Here is a 23,705-nt window from a genome sequence, read left to right on the forward strand (position 1 = left end):
TTACCGCATGAATGGGCCGCTGTTGCCGTCTGAAAGTGACCTATTACGGATTACGGAAGGCAATACGCTGTAAAACGTCATACTAAAGTTAGAAACGGGAAAATTTATTGTATGTAGTCGTACGTGCTGTTTATGATAATAATAATGATATGCAATGGTGGTAGTGAGTTCGATTCCGAAAGTACTATTATCGGGTACGTGTGGAAGCAGAGTTGAAATATATAGTTCTTTTTAGGTTATGTACAGACTTTTGATTTAAAAGCACATGGATAATTATGCCTACTTTAGTATCACAACCGCATTAAATCGGCCAAGCGCGAGTTGGGATATGAAGCCACTTACGATCGGTTTTCGCCTTTTCGTAAAAATTATTACTAGGTACCAACATCGAGATATTTTGGTATGTTGCAATATCTCTACAGCAGCCTGTCCAACCTAATAAGCTGTGAAACTAAATGAAGAGTAAAAACTGCGATATCTAAATTAATTTCATGTAAGTTTCCGTTGTTATAGTTACGGGGAAAATTCCTAAATTGTACAGCATAAAAAAAACTATTATTTTTTAGTTTGGTCCTATAAATGATTCTAGCAGATTTCTGTATTCTAATCAAAATTTCGAAGAAAAAATAAATCAAATATAACCTAATTGCTATGAAACGTAATAAGGATGGTCACTTAATGGAGTGATCGCGCAATGACCCCGCTGCAGGATGGAAGTTGTTGATACATTTCTTTTGGGATATAATCCCATAGAATATCCTTGTTATAATATGTAAGGTTAAATACAGTTAGAAATTTTATTTTAATTATTTTTTTTAAGCCATCAGATGTAGCGGAACAGCATTAACTGTTAATGTGATGTTTATGGGTTCGATTTTCAATCGATGCAATGACTCGAATTTTGGCAGAATGCGGAGAAAGGAAAATTATTACACATTTACATTTTACAGTATATACTCATACTTTATGAGAAGTTTAGTTTAGCAGAAAATTTTTACAGTTTACACTGTAAGCCGACGATATGTTCGCTATATTACCTCTCATTAAATTAACCAGCCGGGATTACATGTGAGGCCGTAGTGGCGCAATGAAAGTGTCTGACTCTAAACACGGTAGTTGTGGCTTCGATAGAAATTGATATACGGGCCGTTTTAACTCTAGGTCTCTTATGCCTACCCTGCTTAATTAAAAAGATCGTAATTTTGATGTTTTTCTATTGAATCCTAAATAAATTATTTTTTAGGTTATCCTAAATATATTTCATTCAATTGCATACAAAGGTTTATCGACCCCCATTACAAGATTCAACAATTCCATTTCAAAGTTTCTAGTTGAAAACTTCTACTACAACAATAAACAAATACAAATATAACGGTGTCCGTCAAAATGTAAACAATATAACAATATGTCGGCCATGTAACATGTAAATGTACCAAAACATGCACCGCCATATTTATCATAAATTATAATACGAATGAGTCTGAGACAATGGCTTGAATGTAGATACAGTGAAAAAATGACTGCTCACGAGTCGTGTGGAATTCGGAATGTGCTCAACTATCGTACTTTTGTAAACAGTACCTACTTGATAGGTAAAAAAGTATATTTTTAGGGTTCCGTGCTCAAAGAGTAAAACGGAATCCTATTACTAAGAGTCCGCTGTCTGTCTGTACGTCTGTCACTAGGGTGTACTTCATGAATCTGTTAGACAGTTGAAATTTTTACACTAGCATATCTACTCTATCTCTTCTATCTTCTATATATATAAAATCGAAAGGTCACTCACTCATCACGAAATCTCAGAAACTACAAGTGCTAGGAATTTCAAATTTTGCATAGGAGTTACTTATAGGACGTAGGTGCTCGCTAAGACGGGAATTTGCAATATTCGACTCCTAAGGAGTTATTTTTGGGGTTGAGAGTTTATATGAAACTTTGTTACTACAAGTGCTAGGAGTATAAAATTTTTCATGGACGTCAAATTAATAGTAACGTTCACGCAGGCGAAGCCGCGGGCGGGCCGCTAGTATATATATATACTATATATATATATATATATATATATATATATATATATATATATATATATATATATATATATATATATATATATATATATATATATATCTTCTGCCACTATAACAACTGAAACACAGAATAAAGCAAATATTTACGGGGTCATACGACAAATGTGGTATTTCAGGATTGATTTACCGCCACAAACTTGATCTTTCTCTAGGTTGTCTCTGTCTACTTGAGGATATAAATGGTTATATAAGTAAGACAAAATAAAAACCTCATGAATGGTCTTTTGAATTACCAGTAACCTTCAAATGAGAAGTTCAGATGTTCTCATACAAAAATGTTTAAAAAAATATTCTCAGAACAAGATAGATAATTATTTAATAATTCAAATTTCAATTCGGCTTAGCAACAATATCAGAATTTAAAAAGCAAATTTTATAATTAATTTCATAAAAAAATCACATCTACAATAATTAAAAGTTTCTTTGATATACGAATTGATTGGCACAGTGTTTGTGTCTGTCGTTTAATCTCATGGTTTTCTTAGTAATGCATAGAAATAACAAAAAATGATATTTTTTTAATAGTTTAGACTTCTAATTTGTTTTTAAATTTCGTAATTACAATTGTATTGTTTTATTTCAATTTTTATATTGTCTCCTTTCTTAAATACTTACGGAATGTATCCCGATTTCGGTGGAAAGTGGGAAATGTGTCTTAATTGGAACGGAGTGTTTTAACACTAGGTTCCCAGGTTCTTTATGTCTACCGTGCTATGTGCGGGCTATAGCGTGAAGCTAATTTATAAATTACTTCATTAAACTTAAATTAATAGTTTCTAAAACCCATTTTTTTATAAAAAAAAAATATGATTAAGCACTTCCATTTATCAAGTTTTTATATTGAATGTATGAAATAAAAAAATAAAACCAGTTTTATTGTTCAAAGCATACGTGTGGGCGAAGATTGTATCACGCTGATTACAATCGCAAACAATAACCGTGTTTTTTGCAATATGACGTGGGCTTCGGTATAATTTTTGTTTGGTTAAGAGGTAGGTTTTATATGTTTTTATTTATTTCATATCACGAAAAGCTTTAAATCATTTGTGATAATTTTTAAATGGGAGTCGTCCAAAATCTTTAAATGTTTTTTTTTAAATATATTTTAAGCTAATAACAGTAGTATCTCTGGGAAAATATTTAAATAGATGATTATTAAAGGCTAAATCTGGTCTCTACTTTCGGTCTAAATTACGAGTAGTACATGAATTATATCGGTATTGCTTGATGAGTGGTGGAATCCAACTCTACGGAGGTTAGAACCATGGGTGTATCTAGAGATATTTTGCAAGTTCTTTTGATCTGATCTTTTTGTGTTAAGGTCATTATTTTTTTTAGCTTCACACTGTATTCCGCATGTAGAGCATAGACTGAAGAAACCTGGAAATCTAGTGTCCAAACACTCCATTCCCCATTCACTCCATTCCATCACACATTCACAGTCACTTCTGTTCCTCGCTTTTCGCCGAATTCTTGAAGCATTATGTGAGCTGAGCGGAAATGATCTACACCAGAGCTAGGAAATGAAAATATTAAATATTTCATTCCCGCGAGTGGGAATCGAACCCACAACCATCGCGTTTGTGTCTCTATATCACGATAGCTTCTTTTTTATTTTTCAAGGTTAATCTTTTATTAGTATATTCTCGGTGGTTGCTTTTACATACATTACGGGAGTCAATTTTAGAAGATAACTGAGAAAATATATTCTAGTTAAATATTGTCTCATGCTTAACTATATTAAACAAACATGTACTAACATATTTATGATGGGACTGTAAAGATCCACCGCGCTGCCAAACCGGCTTTGAATAGCGTATAGTATTTTCAAACTAAATTATCTCTGGAGTCGTCGACCGCAGTTTGGCAACTACTGAAATTTAATTTTCATCTACTGCTCTTTAACTTTGAGCTCTATCTTTGGTACTTAAGATTCATATCTCTATATATATATATATATAGGGCGGCGTTTAGTTCCGCCACTCAACACGCAATGATTCAAAAAATTCAGCGGAACGTGGAGAACGGAGTGTCTTTGCATTAGTTTGCCTCTGCCTACCCTATTAATTGCGATTATTCATGGATTTCTGAAATATTCTCTTACCTTTACCATACCATTATCTACTTTTTGAAATATGCGAGAATCGAACCCATAACCATTTATAACGTCAGTCTTCTCAAAGGCGTCACGATGGCGTAATATTTATATAACTCACTAAGGAGTTAAAGGTTAATGTCATTTGACTAACATACATTTTGTTTGTTGTGGTCTTAAATCAACAGCTATCAGCACTTTTATCAGCTTTTACACCTTTAGTTATAAATTCCTTTTTCATGTTAACATTATGATAAGTGAAGCTCGAATAACGATTTGTTATCGATCACCTTTTACATTTTTTTAATATGGTTTTAGGTTTTGATTTTTCGGTAATGTTTTAAAGTTGGCACTCAATAGTGCGGAAATAACCATAGGTGTTTGCTTCTTTATATATTTTTATTCATAAAAGGTAGAATGAAGTGGAGAAATAACGGAAAAAGGGAAATTCAATTTAGATGTGGTTTAGATGTTTATTTATTATATCCTTACATGCATAAGAAAAATATCGAAACAAAATGGAATATCCAAATCGTATTAAATAATTATTTCCTTTGAAATTAAAAAAAAAAAAACTATTTCTTTGCTTCTACAGCAAATATCGTAAGCAATTTTTTTTTTATTTATAATGTTCAATGATCGAGACCTTGACACTGACTGCCATTGATGCGTAACTAACACGTGTCTATGAGTTTATAGCGTGCGATGTAATTTATTCATGTACATTTATCATACATACATACACGAGCCTAATTAAATTTAATGTCATTATTCTCCTCATAATTGTCATTGTTGCCAACATGCTCGACTGAATTCGGCGGTAGTGGGTTCATTCGATTTATATGCATAAACTTAACGGCTTTAACGTTTTTGCGTGGATTTTAAATGCTAAAAGTGGGGAACAGTTTGTTAATGGGAACGGAGTGCCTGAACACTAGGTTCCTGTTATGTGCGGGATACAGCGTGAAGTTAAAAATATTAATATATTGTCAATTAAAACTGAAATATAATTAAACCGCCAATGCTTGCGGTTTCAAATTGCAAGAGATACTTTTACTATTTCCTGTTTATCGGTTCCCTTTAACGAGATCAAAGCTCTATTACTGTATTACTACATAAAAGTGCTATAAATAATTATGTTAGATTATTAGAACTAATTATAATATAAAGTAAAGAACATTTTTATGTTATATAGATTATGTTATAATTATATAGGCAATGATTACAATTATTTTATAAATAAATGTTTAGAAATATTTTATCCTTATTTTTATAATATCCGGATAACTGATATTTTAATTTTTTAATGGGCAATTGTGTTATTTTTACTGAATTCCTTTTTTTTTCATCTTTATACTGTACCCAGTATGGAGTAGGATAGGCAGAGGTAGTGTTCAGTTCTCCGCTTTTCGTTGAGAAGCGACACTCAATGTCGCGCTTAGACTAACAAAAATAAAAATCTTAAATTATCTAATAATAAACATAATAACGTTGTAGATTTCAACAAATTCAAAGCTAATTTGAATGTTTTCTCAGTTAAGGTTATCGTAAAACACAAATATTTTCATACCGACATGTCAAATTCAAGGAAATTACACTGGCGGGTGGCTGTAAACGTAATCTAACACTCTTATGTAAGAGGTCGTCGCCCCATTTCGTAGTGTTGCCATAGTGAATCATAGTTTTGTTTTTAATGGACTAGTGTTGTTCTGTTTGCATATGAATTTGATGTTGTTATTAGTTGAATGCTAGTGCTTTATTTTTTTATTTTTTTTTATTTTTTGGTAATGTGGGGTTTGGGGTGACACGCTAAGGCAAAAGTTTAAATTTAACATTTTTTAATAGTATATTAATTTATATTTAATAATTTATGTTTTAATTTTTTATTTGAAACTTGAGATGACGCTATTCATTTATTATTAGTTAGGCACTCCGCCTATTTTCCGACGCAACTTAACGCCGCGCTTTGCCTTTACCAGAGCGGGGAAAATTAAAATAATTATGTCATTTGTCCCGAGGAATGAGGTGAAAAGGAAAATTAAAGTAAATTTTACAATTGTAATGCAAAACAAAGGGTTTGTTCCCATCACGTAATAAATTATTTCTTTATAATGGGTGTTAAGTAGAAAAGAGAGTCTTTTAACACTAAATTCCTCTAAACCTATGTCAATTAGGAAATGTAGTAACATAAAAAAAGTACCCCAAAAATAATTTATTAATATCGCAACATTTATTACGTTCGCTTTAAATAAATATAATACGAGGATTTACAGGAAAAGATAAAAATATCAATTATTTCGATCTACAACATAGAAATTCAATAAGTAATAGTGTTTAGTGTAGAGCGCCAGCCACTCTCCACTCTACATGCCATACTAACGATAATGGGGGGTGTTTGTTATTTTTAACCGAGATCAATAACAAAGGGCTATTGGCTTAAGGATTTTTGGATGTGTGTTTGTTTATCTGGAAGCGACGGTTGTTTTAATTTTGTGGGATTTTGATTGAGATTTTTTTTTATTAATAATAAATTATAAAATATAACAAAAATGTATATTTTACTTATGTACTATATGAAAAGTGTTTTTGCGTTAATGGTAATATTTATATGAATGTATAATATTTCATCATGTAAGAAAAGAAACTTGTGGCGCACGTGCACCAGCTTGTGACTGTAGGCTCACTCAGAATCAATTGTTTAATATTATCGTTTCCCTGTTCTAGTAACAAAAACAAAGGGCGGCGCTTAACTCCGGCAATCTCGAACCACATGGAATGCCTCGAAATTTTTAATACTAGGTTTCTTATAAGTATTTTTTTCTTAAGCAGAAACTTTTTGCCTTTAATCAAGTTCATTATTCAGTTGTAGGTTCGGATCCTACTCAGGAGATTTCATTAATTCCATTTTCTCGCCGCCTCGCCATCATGAAGGTGAAAAACGGAGTGTTTTAACACTTCCAATAGAAATCATAATATAATATTATCAGCTTTGTTACATATTTTTTTACAAATATCAATCTGTTAAATCTTTTTTTTTAATAACACATTTAATTATCACTCATCGTGTAAATCCCTAAAAAAAATGGTAACATTTCTATACAATCTATTTCGTTGGCAAGGCGTCCCCTACCTGATGTTTTTTGTCCGTCCGTCTGTTTGTAGAAGAAACAATCGTAACAATGGAACTAATGCGAGAATGGGATCACTCTACACCAATTTAAATTCCCCCTTTATGTCTCCCAGTTGATTTTAATGACTACCAACTTTGATTGTCGTAGTGATTTATTATGTTCTATATTATTACTATTATTTATAGTATTTTCATAGAACAGTTGCTTGCCTTAAAATAATATATGAGCATTATTTTTGAACGAATTTCGACTTTATTTAATACTAGGTCAGTCAGTAATCGCGATAAGTAATTGGTTCGATTCCCACTCGAGTTAATGAAATATTTCAGATTTCAATTTCCTCGCTCTGGTAACCAAGTAAAAGCGCGGCGGTGTAGCGAATGTCTAAATGGGAACGTAGTGTCTTAACATTACGTTCTTAGGTTTCCTATCCTACCCTGATAGGTGCAGGATACAGAGAGAGGCTAAAAAAATTATTTATTGTGGACTAAATGAAAGCGACGTTCAGTTATTTTACAATCATAATAAATGCGTGTAATGGCGGTAGTAACTTAACGACGCTTACTTTATATTGCTCTGTCATATTGAGATAGTAAATTTTAAATTTCATTTCCTTGTACGTACATTTTATAATAATAATTTGAAACTTGAGATCAAAAATAATGAGTTCTATATCAAGATTTTATTCGTTGCCATTTTTTGTACAAAACGGGATTCAGGAATGCCCTGAATGGGAATAGAATCCACAACCCCCACACTTGGTACCGTGAAAAGTTGACCATATTATTTTCCCGTTTTAGTAAGTTACAACGCGAGCCTTGATAGTCAACACAACATACTCAAGAACAAAGTGTCTTGTCACTACATTCTATCTTTCTACCCTTCTATAGGTATGATACAGATACAATAAAGCAAAGCAAAATATTACTTACTTATATATTTTTCCATTTGTTACAGTCGGATTTCTGATCTTGGTGTTCTATCTATGGGGTACTCCATACGAGCGAGGGTTCTTCTGTGACGATGAGTCTCTGAAGCACCCCTACAAAGACTCCACTGTCACCAATGTAATGCTGTACATTGTTGGCATTGGCCTTCCTGTGCTTACGGTAAGTGTTGAAAAATACTATGGAAATTAAATTTTACTTATTAGTCATGCATATATTGCTTGATGATAAAATGTTAATTTAGTTAATTATTGGGGAATTTGAATTTTGTATGTTGTATTTGTAAGCGCAGTAGTTGTCGGTTCGAATTCCACTCGGGGTAATTATTTTATTGACAATCATTATCATTACTTTGGGCTAGAATATAGAATGCGGCGTTTAGATCTGCCGTTCGACACACAAATGCTGTTCTGCTATGCCGAAAAATTTGAAAAATATTGATGTTATATTTAGACATTCTTCTTTTTCTCTTCTTTCTCGAGTCTCCTAATAATTCTATTTTATATATTTTTTATAACTGATATTTTTTATAGTAATTTAAACATTAGTAATGTACTTTAGATTTATAAAGTTATTTTAGTACAATTTTACAAATTGCGTGACTTTGGACAGCGAAGGTCGATCAAATTATTTAGAGTCGTTCGTGTATCCCACGTTTATTATTGTGAACGAAACGAAATTACGCAAACTGTATTTATAAAAAAGTCACATTTTATGGTTTTTTTTTTGTTTTTGAGACCAAAGGTTCTTTGAAATGTAATGTATGTGAATTTAGGTATTTCTAATTTTTTTTTCTTCTTAATAGAATATTTATGATATAGGTATAATAAATAGTGTTGATAGAATATTTATTAAGAGTTATCGTTTATTCTCATTCTTATAATTCCAAAAAAAATTTTAAAGATGAATGAAAATAAAGAATATAATACATTAGTAGGTATATTATATGTTTTAAACTATCTACACATATATTTTAACATGTTTTTATTTAACTTGCTGTGTATGTATGTAAAATATTGCAAGCTCTACTTGACCTACTTCCCAGTATCAGAGTCAGCTGAAATTTGGATTACTACTTCAGTTCCGATGACAATAAAATTACATATAATCAATATTAATGTAATACAAAATGGCCGCCGCAACAAAATGGCGGATTACAAATTTTTGTACACTTTCGTTAATAGGTGTCAAATGAAAGGACTTGATTTGTACATTAAATAATCTAGAAAGCTTGGTTTAAAGATATTTTTTAATTTCACGCATTATTAGCTTAATAAGAATTTCTAACGTCCACAATATAATTTTCCAAGGTGTGAATTAACCAAGTTCCAAGACCCCATAGTCGAACACTCGATAGTCGATAGCTTGTAAATATTTACCATTGATGTTTGGTCGACCATTACATATTGTCACCTTTCGCTTATCTCCTATAACTATTAAACACGTATTGGTTACATGTAACTGTATACATATGGAAATTCGTATAAAAGGTTTAATATTTTTTACAGCGATAAGAGGCTGTCGTGGCTGAGTTGCGGGTTCATTCCCACTCGGAGTAATTAAATGTTTAATATTTTCATTTCCTCGCTCCATTAGAATGTAGAAAGTGGGGAACACGAGTGTCTTATTGGGAACGGAGTGTCTTAACATTAGGTTTATTAAGTTTTCTTTATCTGCACTGTCTCTGAAGTTTCTTTAGTATCTCACCAGAAATTGAATTTAAGTAGCCTGAGTCAACAAGACAAATATAAGTAACTACTAGTTATTTAAATGGTTTGTTTTAGAAAATTAAAAGTCACATTTTATTTTTTAATAAAAAATAAAAAATTGTGATGCCGCTATTGTAGGTAACATTTTATAACAGAATCTCTCCTCAAAAAAAAGAAAACATACACCATTTTTTTTAAATTTTTTACCCGTGAAATTAAGAAAAAAAATAAACAACACGGTAGTTCCCCTTATAAAATAGATTTGTTTCTGATAGGCCTTGATTTGTTTTATCTGTACCACGATCGATGCGGTCAAATTTATTACCATTCAAACTACATATGTGTGGGATGCTGCGGCTAGCCATCTCGGCTGTAATTTAACGATTCTAATCTCGTGAAATTACCGTATTAATTGTTTTGGTATATAAAATAAATATCTCATATTGTTATTTATATAGATTTACTACAAATATAGATAGATAGATAAAATTATGAACAAAATTGAAATAGCTGAATTAGACAGTTAGATATTGTATGAAACCAAAAGAAGTATTTGATACGTTTAAGGTTCGATTCCCACTCGAGGAAAAAACAATAAAAATATAAGTAGTAAACAGAGGAAATAACAATAAAAATGGTAGGAAATAAAGCGCGACGTTGAGTTCCGCCACTCAAAATTTAGATAGTGACTAAGTGACTATTCTTAAGGAAAAAGCAACTATAATGTAAAGTTTTATTTACAAAACTTAAATAATAAAGTAATAATTCCCATCAAGCCTTACACTGAAACCAATTTAACATAATATAAATCTATATAAATAATCTCATGCTATACTCTAAACATATGAATATTTCAATTTACCAAAGCTATAAACGTAAATCAATTTTGTTATGGTAATAGTGGAAGCTATTTTCGTATTAGGTATAATACCTCGCCAATGACTTGGCTCATATGATGTTGTCCAAGGTGTATTTACTAGGCCTGTATGAGGTATTGTGGGTTCGATTCCCACTCGAGAACATGTAATATTTAATATTTTCATTTTATATCTTCGCTCTGGTGTCAAGGCAAAGCGTATTTTTAATTAAATCGTTATGAAATTTTAATTAATTAATTCTTAAAATCGTTAACAGCTATAGATATTGGAAGATCGTATATCTGATATCGATTTCTTGGTGCCTCTCATTTTTCTGTTGACACTTGTCTGACATGTGGAAAGTATCTTTTTAATTACGATATGAACTGAAGCTTGAAGGAATATAAATAGTAATATAAATAGTAGTAGTATTTTATTAAATTATAATAATATTTTATGTTTTACGATAATCTTAACTGAAGAAATCCATTAAAATCTACATTAATATACTTATTAATTTAAATCAAATATTTTTTTATTGATAATAATAAAACTTAATATTTATGTTTATTCGACGATATGGGAAAGGAAGCGTTTTAATAGGAACGGACTGTCAACACTAGGTTAGGTTCCCTCTGCCTACCCTACTATGTGCGGGATACAGCGTGAAGCAAGTTTTTTAGTAAAAACAAACATTAAGGTTAACTCCTTTAACATTATCTTATTGGTAGTACGAAAGTGTCCATTTCTATTATTTATTATACCTACACTTAATAAAGAAATATAAGCTAACGTTAGTCGATACCCAATAAGTATCCAATAGGTATCCAATAGGTATCCAATAGGTACCCAATAGGTATCTAAAAGGTATCCAATTATTATCAATAAATTTGAACACTCATGTGTGGCATTATTGTTTATATTAAAATGATGGTTGTTAAAGTTCAACTTTTACAGCTTAAATTTCTAAGTTTGTATTAAACGAGAAATTTATCTCGTTTTGAAAGATGATACAATAAATTATTTTTAAAGTATGTAGGTGTAATATTTCTAAATATTTATTTATGTGAAATTATATATCGTTTTGGTTAAATAATCTATTTTTATATTGTCTGTATTCTATAGATTACAAGTTAATCAAAGGCACCATAGAAATAAATATTTTTTATGTAAAAATTATAATAAATTAGGAGGCCAGTCGTGGCACAGTGCCAGATGTGTGTTACTGTAAAAGCGGCAGGTTGTAGGTTCTAATCCCTTTCGAGAAATTTAAGTAGTTATTTAATATTCTTATGTCCTCGTTCTATTAATGAGGCAGAGCGGAGCGTTGAGTTCCGATACTCAACACGCAATGCCTTCAGAATTCGGCGGTAAAAAGGAAACGATAGTGTCTTAACACTAGGTTCCCAGGTTCCCTCAGTCTACACTGCAATGTGCCAACCTTTAATACTTAAATTGTATAATTATATCAAAAATATATTCTTATTTTATCGTAGTTAAATTTTAAACTGATATTGTGGATTGATAAAGTAACTACGTGATAATAACAGGTTTGCTCACATCAACGGATATTTATTTTAATAATTAACAACTTGTGTTTTGTCAAAGGAATTTAAGAAAAGGGTTTGGCTCTGTCGTAAATCTCTGGAGCTGGTATTAGTTTTTATATAAGAAAACTATGTTTTTTTAACACACTTTTATTAGGTGGAGGAAGCCGTCGGGGCCCAAGGGTGTGCCTAAAACGCGAATAATATTATTATTAATTTATGGAAGCTGTTACTTCCTTCTTAAAAAACGAGAATGAACCCATTAAATTCGAAATGTCTACAGATTTATTTTTGAAAACATTGAAGTCAGCTTTACGTTTCATAAAAAAAATAATTAATCGTTTGTATCGTAAAAATAAATCAAGTGCCAATTACATTTACATTGCCGACAGATGTTTGCAAAAATAATATTGAGTTTCTTTAAAGAAGATTCTTCAATTCTTTGCTATGGTTGTGGGTTCGATCCGCTTATGGTAGAGTATTTGTAACTTCTTATTTTGAGGCCGTCATAGAGCAGAGGTACAAACGTGCGACTGTAATAGCTTAGTTCGATTCCCACTTGGGACAATGAAATATTTCATCTTCTGGCTCTGGTTACGGGTTAGAACGCGGCGTTAAGCTCCGTCACTCATCACCAATGTTTGAATAATTCAACAGAAAGTGGAGAACGGGCTGGCAATGGATAACAGACTGTCTTAATACTAGATTGTCAGGCTGCGTCAACCTGCTATGTATGGGATGTAGCGTATGTATATGCAAAAAACGCATTAGTGAAGTTGATGAACGAAATGTCTTACCTAATCGCAGAAGAACTAGTTGTTCTATTCTCTACTTTCTCCCTAATTCGAAACACTACGTGTTGAACGGCGTAACACTAAGCACTAAGCACTTGCTACTGCTAAAATGGCAAAATGAAGACGATTCACTCCCCAGAGTTGATATTGAACCCACAACCATCGTTTACAATCGCCACGATGACCTCAATATTTATTGATATTTTATTCCAATATTGTTAAAAGTTAAACATTCTAAAGACCGGCGGGCACCAGCTATTCAAATAAACGAAGTTAACCCTTTTCACTAGGCAAAGCTTTTAGGGCAGCCCGGTTTTTTTTAACAAAAAAAAATAATTAAATTTAGATTCATATCTAAGCCTTATCAAACTTGACAGATTAATTTTATCGAGCCTTCCGCTATATGGTTGGTGAAGCAGAAAGATGGTGGTGGTATCAACGGTACACCTGTTCTTATTCTTTTTTTTTTAATTGGTTAATTGAAGTTTTAACAACTAAGAATGAATTGAGGTCGGCGTAAGGGTATAGGCGTGGCAATGTAATTGCGACAGGTTGTGAGTTCGATTCCCAAAAATATTTATTTAGTTTACTTGGTTATTTTCATTTTCTTTGCTCTGATGTCAAAAAGCGCAACGTCACTCAACACACAATACCCCTAAAGCTTCGGCGGAAAGTTTGGAGCGAAGTCTCTTCTCACTATATTCTTTCTGCCTATCCTGTTCTGTGCGGGATACAGCGTGAAATTGATTTGAATATTAATTGATGCTTTTGCTTGTTAGAAATGTATATTTACCTTACAACTTGTTTCAAAGAATACAGACCGCGTATCTAAATTGATTAGCATCTTTATGCGCCAATTACTATTTATTACATTATAACTGTAGAAATGAATGTAACACAGAAACATTGTTTTTATTTTCTTTTATCTCGTTACTTATATTTATTTAATTCTTGAGTTTTTGATGTAGTAAGATAGAACTTAAACTCTCCGTTCTCCACTTTTTAAACCAGTAGGAATATATTACATACCAGTATATATTAATTTAGTCAATGAATTTTTTTTTGGTTTTGTCTGTACAAAATTCATTTGTTTAATTAAAGTCAATTGAACTTTTAAGCTGCTTTTTTTTAATCAGCAAATTGTATTAAACACTTTCAACTTGCATACGTCTTTCGCATTATCTCAAATAATTATGGATAATTATTATTGATAACCTCGACAGCTTTGTACTTGGCTTTTAAAGCGTATAGCGAAGTCATAGTTCCAACTTTAGTACTGAGTAAATAAAATAAAAATCAATGGAATAATTTTTATTTTATTTCGAAATTTACATAGTTACATAAAAACCTACGGAAAGATAGTTTTTTTTGTTTATTTTATTAAGAAAAAATTTACAAAAGAATTATAAATAGAAATATTTTTTTATAAAATTGACTGGAATGACTAACATTTCAATGTAACATGTTGTTACATACCGTCTCTTCTATTGGAAAGTTTATTTTTTTGTATATGTATATGTTCTCTACGTTTCATATAATCCAAGGTCGAACTCGCTTCCTTCGCCGCCTTGACCGAAGATAACTACTTGGCATTTCGCCAGACGTTTTGTTTTTATACGCCTACTGATATTACTTTATTATGTTTATGTTGACGCGAATGTTGTGATAGCCGTGCCAAGTAAAACGTTTTTATGTAGATTTTTCTGTTATATGTTGTTTTTTAATTAATTACATACTGTTTCATTAAAGTTGGGGGTTTTTTATGTTATTAATGAAATATGGTTATGGTGTGCTATTTGTTTGTAAACGCGATGGTTTTGGATTTGATTTCCAATTGGAAATCTCTTCGGTCGGTAACAAGACAAGATAGGACACTGTGTAGATTTTTCAATCGATACGTAATGTCTCGAAAATTGGGCGGAACGTTGGAATAGTGTCTTAACATTATTTCCTCTGCCTACCTAGATATATTTGGGATATAGGTGAAGCGAAAAATTGAGAAAGTTTTTTGTATTTTTATGTTTACTGTACCTATAGATACTTGCTTGCTTAAATGAAATATTTACCTGTCTCTTAATGTAATTGTTAAAAAATAATTGGGGAGAAGAGAGAGACAGGTAAACAACTTATATCGTTAAAAAATCTTAAAAATTTCATTACATTAGAAAATCTTTGTAAAGAATTTTATTTAATCGTAAATACTACAGTATCTATATCTCTTCTTAACTAGGTTTTCCTCTTGATTCATTATGGCTTAGGCAAATTAACTTGAACGTGAACGTTAATTCTATTAATTGCGACCGCTTCAAGAGCGCTATGGAGGTCGAGTGACTTATCTCGTTGCAATATTATTTTGTAAATTAAATATTTAATTTTTAATTCAAAACAAGTTTATTTTTAATTAGTTAAAGTTCTCGAGGCCGTAATGGCGCAGTGGGACATATGACCTTTAAATGCTATGGTTGTGCGTTCTAGAGGATTGATTATATTCAAATTATTATTATAATTTCGTCTTCGCACCGGCTAATATGCGAGGGGTTTTTTTTGTTGAAATTTTATGTATATTCACGCTGTAATCCGCAAATAGGGGAATAGGGAGAGGGAACCCGGGAACCTAGTGTTAAGACACTACGTTCCCATTATGACATTTTCGTTCTCCACTTTCCACCGAGTTCCGGAGGTATTGCGTGTTGACAAACCAACGTTATACGCTAGTTAGTCCGTCAACGAACGACCAATACGTGTGTATTGACCGTTCATAGATAGGTTTAACATTTCACACGTTGCTTACTCAGCGATAATGATCCCTATCCAAATGTTTGTTTTCCATTAACGTGTTTGTACTAAGTTCATATTACCTTCGATAGTGAAAAGTGGTCGTAGTGGCGCAGTGGTACGAGCATGTGATTGTGAACGCGACGATTGCGAGTTCGATTCCCATTTGGGAAAATGAATATTTTCATTTATTCGCGTTGTTAACAAGGTAAAACTCGGCGTCGAGTTCCTCCACTCAGCGTGAAATGCCTCCAAAATTCCGTTGGAAGTGGAAGTGTCTGAACACTAGGTTCCCTCTGCCTACTCTGTTATAAGCGGGATACAACGTGAAGGTAAAAAAGAAATAAAAATACATACGTTCTATTAACGCCTATTAGAAATACTTAGAGAGAGTTTTTTGTGAGACTTTTGTATGCAATTAGATGTCTGCAATGTGCATCCATGTCGAAATATTCATCTATTCGACAGATGTATCTATGTTACTGTGTTATTTATGCTAATATATGTTTACGTTTCATATGTGGCTTAATTAATTTTTTATCCAACGGTTTATGGTATGCATGAGTGCTTAATAGTGTAATGAGTGTGGGTTCGATTTCGAGGGGACCGGTGAGTGATTTAGTAAAGTGCAGCTTTTGATACTGTCGTTTAAGTGACTTTTATTTGAAGACAACGGAGTTTTAAATATATTGGAAGGTTCTATATATATAAACTTAAATTTAAATATACCTAATTAATGTTTTAAATTCCAATTCTACAATTTTTTATCTTATTCATTTAATGTGCAAAGTTATTTTTTTAAGGAGAATCTTTTAACTTTTTATATTTAACGAATTATAAATATTTTTTACTTTTTAAACAGATAAACAAGTATTTTATTAAAAATATATTTGTGACATTGTTAAATATGTTTCTTTTATCTTATTTCTTAATATACAAACATAATTATAATATAATTCTATTAAAGGTATCGATATCGAAAGAAATGACAGTCCGAGTCGAGATCAATTTCATTTGAAATCAAATACAAGTTTTATTACTTTCTCGCCATCTTATCCACATTATGATTGAATGTAATACACCGGACGTAGAAACACCGGTTCTTTTATACTATTGACAGATATATTATATATGTATGTAAGTACGAATTGGCTGTACGGTATTCTCTGTTGTTCTCTGGTGTTCACTGCAGAGCTGATTTTTGGGTATATTTTTGTTTTTTTTTTAAATTATAAGAAATAACATTATTTTTTTTTACCTTTTAAATGTTAACTCACAATAGCAGACAGAGGAAAGCTTATGTACCTATACACACTCCGATGCCCACAATTTTTTGAGATATTGTGTATTGTGTTGCGGAACTCAACACCGTGCTATATCTAAATATTGTCGGAACATTCTTTTCGCATTTAAATCTATTTAGTTAATAATAATTACATTGACATCTTCCTTATTTTACTTTTATTGACTGTTGCCATTCAAAACCATTACTCTAAATTAATCCTACAATTGATTGATTGATCGATGACTTTATTTGGTACTTATTCTCAAAAAGGGCAACCAAAAAAAAACTTATTGTCTTATAAAATGATTGACTATAAATAAATATATAAGCATATATTTCATATGCAATACATTAAAAGCTTGCCAGATGTTCCTAACCATTTAGTATATCTAGATGGTCGTCGTTACGACAAGTGCTTTATATCAATATACAAATATTAAACGTACAGCATCTGCTACGGATGTCGATGCGAAAATGTTAAATATTTTTTTTTTACTATAATAAAAATAAGAATTTAATTTATTTGACGTCGTCGTAGCGCCGATGTTTCGCGGTGGTTGTGAGTTCATTGAAAGAAATATGTAATTACTTTATATGCTCCAAAATATAATATAATCGTTCGTTGTTACAATTTTAATATATTAAATGAACTTATAATATTTTGTTTTTTTACCATAGTGGTTCTTATGTATAATTTAGACTCATCTTTTCTTTATAAATGAATCAAATTTATAAATTTGTAACATTTTTTATATTATCAAATAATCGTTGCGTAGATTTTTTGTTTGTAGACGATATTTACACTTAACGTAAATAAAGCCTTATTTATTTAATACAAAGTGCTCAGTTGAGTTTTGCTACTCAAGACAGTGGCGTCTTCAATTCGAGCGGTCAATACAGAACTCTCCGTTCTACACTAGGTCCCTCTGCAGGATACAGCGGGAAGCTAAAAATAAAACTCTATCTCTTTGTTATTTTTACTTGAAATAAAATTAGCTTTCCAACAAAATAGCAAGCCCGCATCAGCTAAAATTAGACGCGACAATGACACTATTACGATCGCTTTTTACGATAACTTTTACGCTTCTCAAATACTGATGTTATGAGTAATGCGGCAAAATTTCCACCACATGTAATAAACGTACTGACATTGTATGGAAAATACTTATTTATATATATTTATACGTAGTTTCAAGTATTTATAGCCGCACTAACTTAGTATAGGATTTTCTGTATTTTAGACGAAAAGTAAATCTATATTGATCGCATTAAATAATCTCCTCGTTAAAACTACTTGCTTCACGCTGTATGCCATACACAACAGGGTAGACATAGGGAACCTAGTGTTAAGACACTCCGTTCCCAACTTTCTGCCGAATTCTGGAGGCATTGCGTGTTGAGTGGCAGAACTCAACGCCGCGCTTTGCCTTGATACAAGAGCGAAGAAATGGAAATATAAACGTAGATACATATTTCACTTCCTCGAGCGGGAATCGAACCCACAACGCGTCGCGTTTGTTAGAGTTTATATAAAGTACATATAATTGTATAGACATTATTTTGTATACTTGTCGATACTTGTCAGTGAGTCATATTATTTAACTACCCGCTTATACTATAATTGTCTAAGATTTCTTATGAAGTGTTTCTAATTTGTATGACAGTCTAGTCTGAGACGTAGCAGTGGACGAACGAATAAACCTTTGTACTAAATTATACTTTTATTCTGAGCCCCTTTATACGTTACAGTCACAATCAGTAATGTTTGTGAATTGCGATTAATTATACTAATTTTATATAGTTGTTTCTATACCTAGAACTATTAAAAGTATTAAACATCGTACAATCCCGAGGAAGCCATTTCTCTGCTGTCTAAGTTGAAATATTGTCGCTTAGCAACTCAACGCTGCGCCCTGTCTCAATAAATCCTGTGACAGAATAATCTTTCTAACATTGCGTATACTAAATTCTAACTAAGTTTTGCATATATTATGGAAATTAAAGACCGAACACGTTCAATGTAAATTATATGCTTCCTGCACGTAGTTAAGTACTAAGCTGTATTTAATATGATGATAAGAATTCATAAGGTCCTTAAGGGTGCCAAAATTAGTTATTCGATATTCCGCACATAGCAGAGTAGGCAGAGGGAACCTGGGAACCTAGTGTTAAGTCACTTCGTTTCCTATTAAGACAATTCATTTTACATTTTCCGCCAAATTCTTCTTGTTTTCGACATAAACCACTATATGAAAATAAAAACTTTCTAATATCGTCGTTTTAGCAATATTTATAAATATACTAGTAAAAAAAAATAACTATAATATAAATAAAATTTAAATAACTATAACTACAAAGTAATACATGCGCCTCGTGTAACTAAAATAAATCAATTATTAACTTGACTACTTAAATATAACAAGCACTGTTAGACGAGTTCTAATTAAATTAACATGATTACTTAATATACGTCAGTCAATACCAGTTGTAGAATTATCTAAGTAGGTATAATATTTGTGGGTACGATCCCCACTTGAGGCAATGAAATATCCAATATTTTCATTTCTTCGCTCTGGTGTCGAGGCAAAACGCGGAGTTAAGTTCCGCCACTCACCACACAATGCCTCTAGAATTAGGCGGAAAATGGGGAAGGGAGTGTGTTAACATTTTGTTCCCTCTGCGCCTACCTTGCTGTGTGCGGACAACTAAAAAAATATTTAATTTATTGATCAAAGTGCAATTACGTCATTGTTTAACTAAATGAGTGATATAACACAATTTTTATTTGTGGTGCAGTTGATTAACTAACTACGTAAATTAACTTGCTTGGCACTGTGTTCTCTCTGCTTATTCTTCGACTCAACTCTCTACTTGGCATTTATGGCTCCATCATCACTAAATTACCATAATTTTACAATATCTCTATCTGTATATTTATCATTTATATTATAGAAAAGCTTTTCTACCATACATGGCTGGCTGGCTGGGAATGGTTCCGATGAAAAATTTCTTAAATTGAAATTGTTTTTCAAACAGAATTCAAACCTACTACATTCATCACGTCGAACGCGTCCTAACTGCGCCACAGTACTGTAGTTATATTAGGAAATAGAATACATACTATATTATAAGGAAATTTACACACGTTCTTAAAATAAGGCTCTTATCAGTGAGTAGCAAATTTCACGGTTATCAGTTTAATGTCAGCCAATTTACTCATAATGTTTGCGTAGAGCAATCGATGTCGTATGTGTCGTAATAATTTACATAAGTACTTGGAAACTTATGTTATTTGTTTTTTTTTAATTTTATTTAAAATTATAACTTTACACTGTAAGTAAGGTATAGAGGGAACCTAGTTTTGGGACACTGATTCCCACTTTCCGCCCAATTTTCGAAATATAGCATTGTTAAGGAGTGAAACAGAAGCTTTTTTTTCGCTTTTTATTGTTACCAGAGCAAGGAAATGCATATAATAAATTAATTGCCCTCGAGTGGGAATCGAACCCACCACCGTCACGTATAAAGTCACACGTTTTAGCACTTCACGACGCCGGCCTCTTTATTTGTATCTTTCTAGGTATTTGTCATTTTAAGTATGTAAATCTTTCTAAGTTTGTTTTACTACGGCAAACAAAGGAGGTGCTTATGCAATTATTTGTACTTATTGAGGTTTCGCGTAAGTTAATAGAGCGTATGTATGTTGTTGCAATTTTATTGTTACGCCTTTTCCCGTGGGTTCGCTTGGATTGAATTAAAAATAGTTCTTGAGATATATTATTTGTATTGTTTCGTAATATATTTAATTGCTTTGTTTTCTTTAACTCTAACAAAATATTGTTTATAATAATAAATCGCCGTCTATTTCTGCATATATCAGGGTATCTAGGGAACAGTGTTGAGGCACTAGGTGATAAGACTCTGTTGTTCTCTTTCTGCCCGTCTTGAGTAGCGGAGCTTGAGCAGCACCAGCAGTTGTACCAGAGCAGTGTAAAAATAATTCATTACCCTGAGTGGAGATCGAACCAACAACCATAACGTTAACAGTCACAAACTTGGCAATTTAAATTAAATTTCATTATTTTTTACATTTTTCAAATATTATTCCACACTTATGAAAGTTTTTTAGAAAATGTGTTATTTTTTTTTACGTAACTGAATTTGAACCTGTATTTTTATACGTTTTCAAGAAAATTAATTCATTCCAACACTTCTATATCCGTGTACCACCACAGGAATAGCCAAGAGATCCTTATTTATGTTGTCGCGTCCAAACGGTAATCCTTTCGCCCTCACGCAGCATCAATAAACTCGCCTTCGATCGTAAATAAGACTTAACTTATATGTAGATCTTATTGCTTCTATTTTTATTATAGCTTTTATTCCGTTTGACATTTCTTTTTGTTAATAGTTTTTAGATGTTTGTGCTTTTTTGGCATTTTTTTGGTTGTTTCGGTTGGTTGGGGTTAATTGTTTTTTTTTTATTTTGGGTCATTCATACGTAGTGTTTGTTAGTAGAATTAGAAGATAATAAAAAATAAAAAAACCATTAAATAAATTATTTAAATAATTAACCTTTTTGTGTTGTCCTATTTCCATGAACGAAATAATCAAAAAATATTGTAGTGTTTGATAGTACAACGTCAAGACTTGTAGATCCGTATTTATAAACCGCTCTCAAGTCTGAGATCGATCTTGAGATGCTTAATGAATGAAAACGGCGTTAATACGGACCGTAAAGTCCGATTCTCTTATTTATGACTGCTGTGTACTGAAGTAAGAATCTAGTATTTACTGTGAACAGAAGTTGTGGCATTTATTACTTCTTGACGCCTCTGTTCATTTCTAAATTTAATTATGTTTTATCATTAGCTTCTTCCGGAATATGAATTAGAAAACGCGGCGCTAAGAACCGCCAATCAACACGTTATATGTGGAAAGCACGTGGAAAGTGAAATATGAGATGATTTATCTCTAATTTCTCTCCATCTGCAGCAACATGCACGAGAACTAAAAAATAGAAGTGAAAATCTAGAATAAACACCTATGAATATGCATTTATGTCATTGTGCACTCTTATTTACACAGTAGTATTCAGTGTTGGTACGTGTTTGTATTGGAATATATCAAGTGTACAGTCGTACGCAGAATTAAGTAATAATTTAGTATGGAATTATTTGAATTACCTAAATAAATGCAATTAATAGTTTTTAATAAATAATTATTTAATTTAGCTTCATTTTCTCTGTTTATTGAGGTGTTCATCGGTGTGGTGCAGTGGGGTAACGTTTTGGGTTCGATTCCCACTACAGGGAAAGGTTATATTTAAATTATTTTCATTTCTCCGCTTTGATAAACAAAGCGCAGCGTTAAGTTGCACTGCTCGACATGAAAGTTTTGCGAAAATTGGGGATTATTTTTACATTACTTTTCTTATATCTTTTTAAGCTATCATTGTAGTGTCTATGTTACTTTGTTTGTTGTGCTAGTAAACTGTGCGCAAATTTACCAAATATACAAAGTACCTATTAATAAACGCACACTATGCTAGCTAAATAATAATAAAAAATATATCAATATTATTTCTGTCTTTTCAATTTATTTCTGTCTGACAGACAACAAACCACACCACAAACGTGACAGGTTGTGGATTCGATTCCAGAACATGAAATAATAATAATATTCGCGTTAACAAAATTTCTTAACTTAACACTAGGCTGCTTCTACCTACCCTGCTATATGCGGGATTCACTGTGAATTCTTCTGAAGAAGAGTTAGAAATCTGTGAAGAATATATTTTTTCCTATTTTCTAGTTGACAGTACATTAAGCCGTGACACGAGTACATGCGTTGTATTGCTATCTCGATTTGCATATAAATAATTAGATTACAAACACGACTGATGCGGTCGTTTACAGATCTACGATCGATCGTCTTCTTCATAAGAGGTCGATATAAAATAAAATATTTTTATTTTGGATATATTTTAAACCGCTTTCGTTAAAATATATTATACTTTTAAGTTTTATCTCCTTTTATTTTTGTATCGGTACAAAATGTTATGTCGAAGAATTGAAATATTTAATATCTCTTCGCTCCGATGTTAAGGCAAGGCGTGGCGTTCAGTTCCACCACTTAACTCGTAATACCTCCAAATTCAGCGGAAAATGGGAACGGAAGTTTCTTAATGGGAACGGCGCATCTTAACGCTATATGCGGGATACGGCGTGAATGTATTTTTTTTATACTTTTTATTAAAAACTATTAGTTTTATATGCGGTGTTTAATTTCAAATATCTTTCTACACATAGTATGTGCTATTATATATTTTCTTTTCCTTTATGTTGTGTAAAAATTGTCGGCAATTCAATAAATAATATTTCATCTACTAGAACTAAAGAATTAATTATTTTATCCAAGTAGAGGTTATAGTAAACTACAAAGCCGTATTACAATATATGAAGTATAATACCATACC

General features: G+C 31.8%; 1 protein-coding gene across 1 annotated transcript in view; it reads left to right on the forward strand.

The window, feature by feature from the left end:
- Positions 1-23,705, forward strand: part of LOC146531887 (putative phosphatidate phosphatase) — a 74,895-nt gene that overhangs the window by 13,348 nt on the left and 37,842 nt on the right. Inside the window, exon 2 of the mRNA XM_085197187.1 lies at positions 8,271-8,422. Within this exon, the coding sequence (XP_085053313.1) occupies positions 8,271-8,422 (152 nt within the window). The remainder of the gene's footprint in view (positions 1-8,270; positions 8,423-23,705) is intronic.

Source organism: Heliconius melpomene, chromosome 14 (assembly GCF_056956725.1).
Source record: "Heliconius melpomene rosina isolate 202511_hmr_F chromosome 14, ASM5695672v1, whole genome shotgun sequence".
NCBI classification, from domain to species: Eukaryota; Metazoa; Arthropoda; class Insecta; order Lepidoptera; family Nymphalidae; genus Heliconius; species Heliconius melpomene.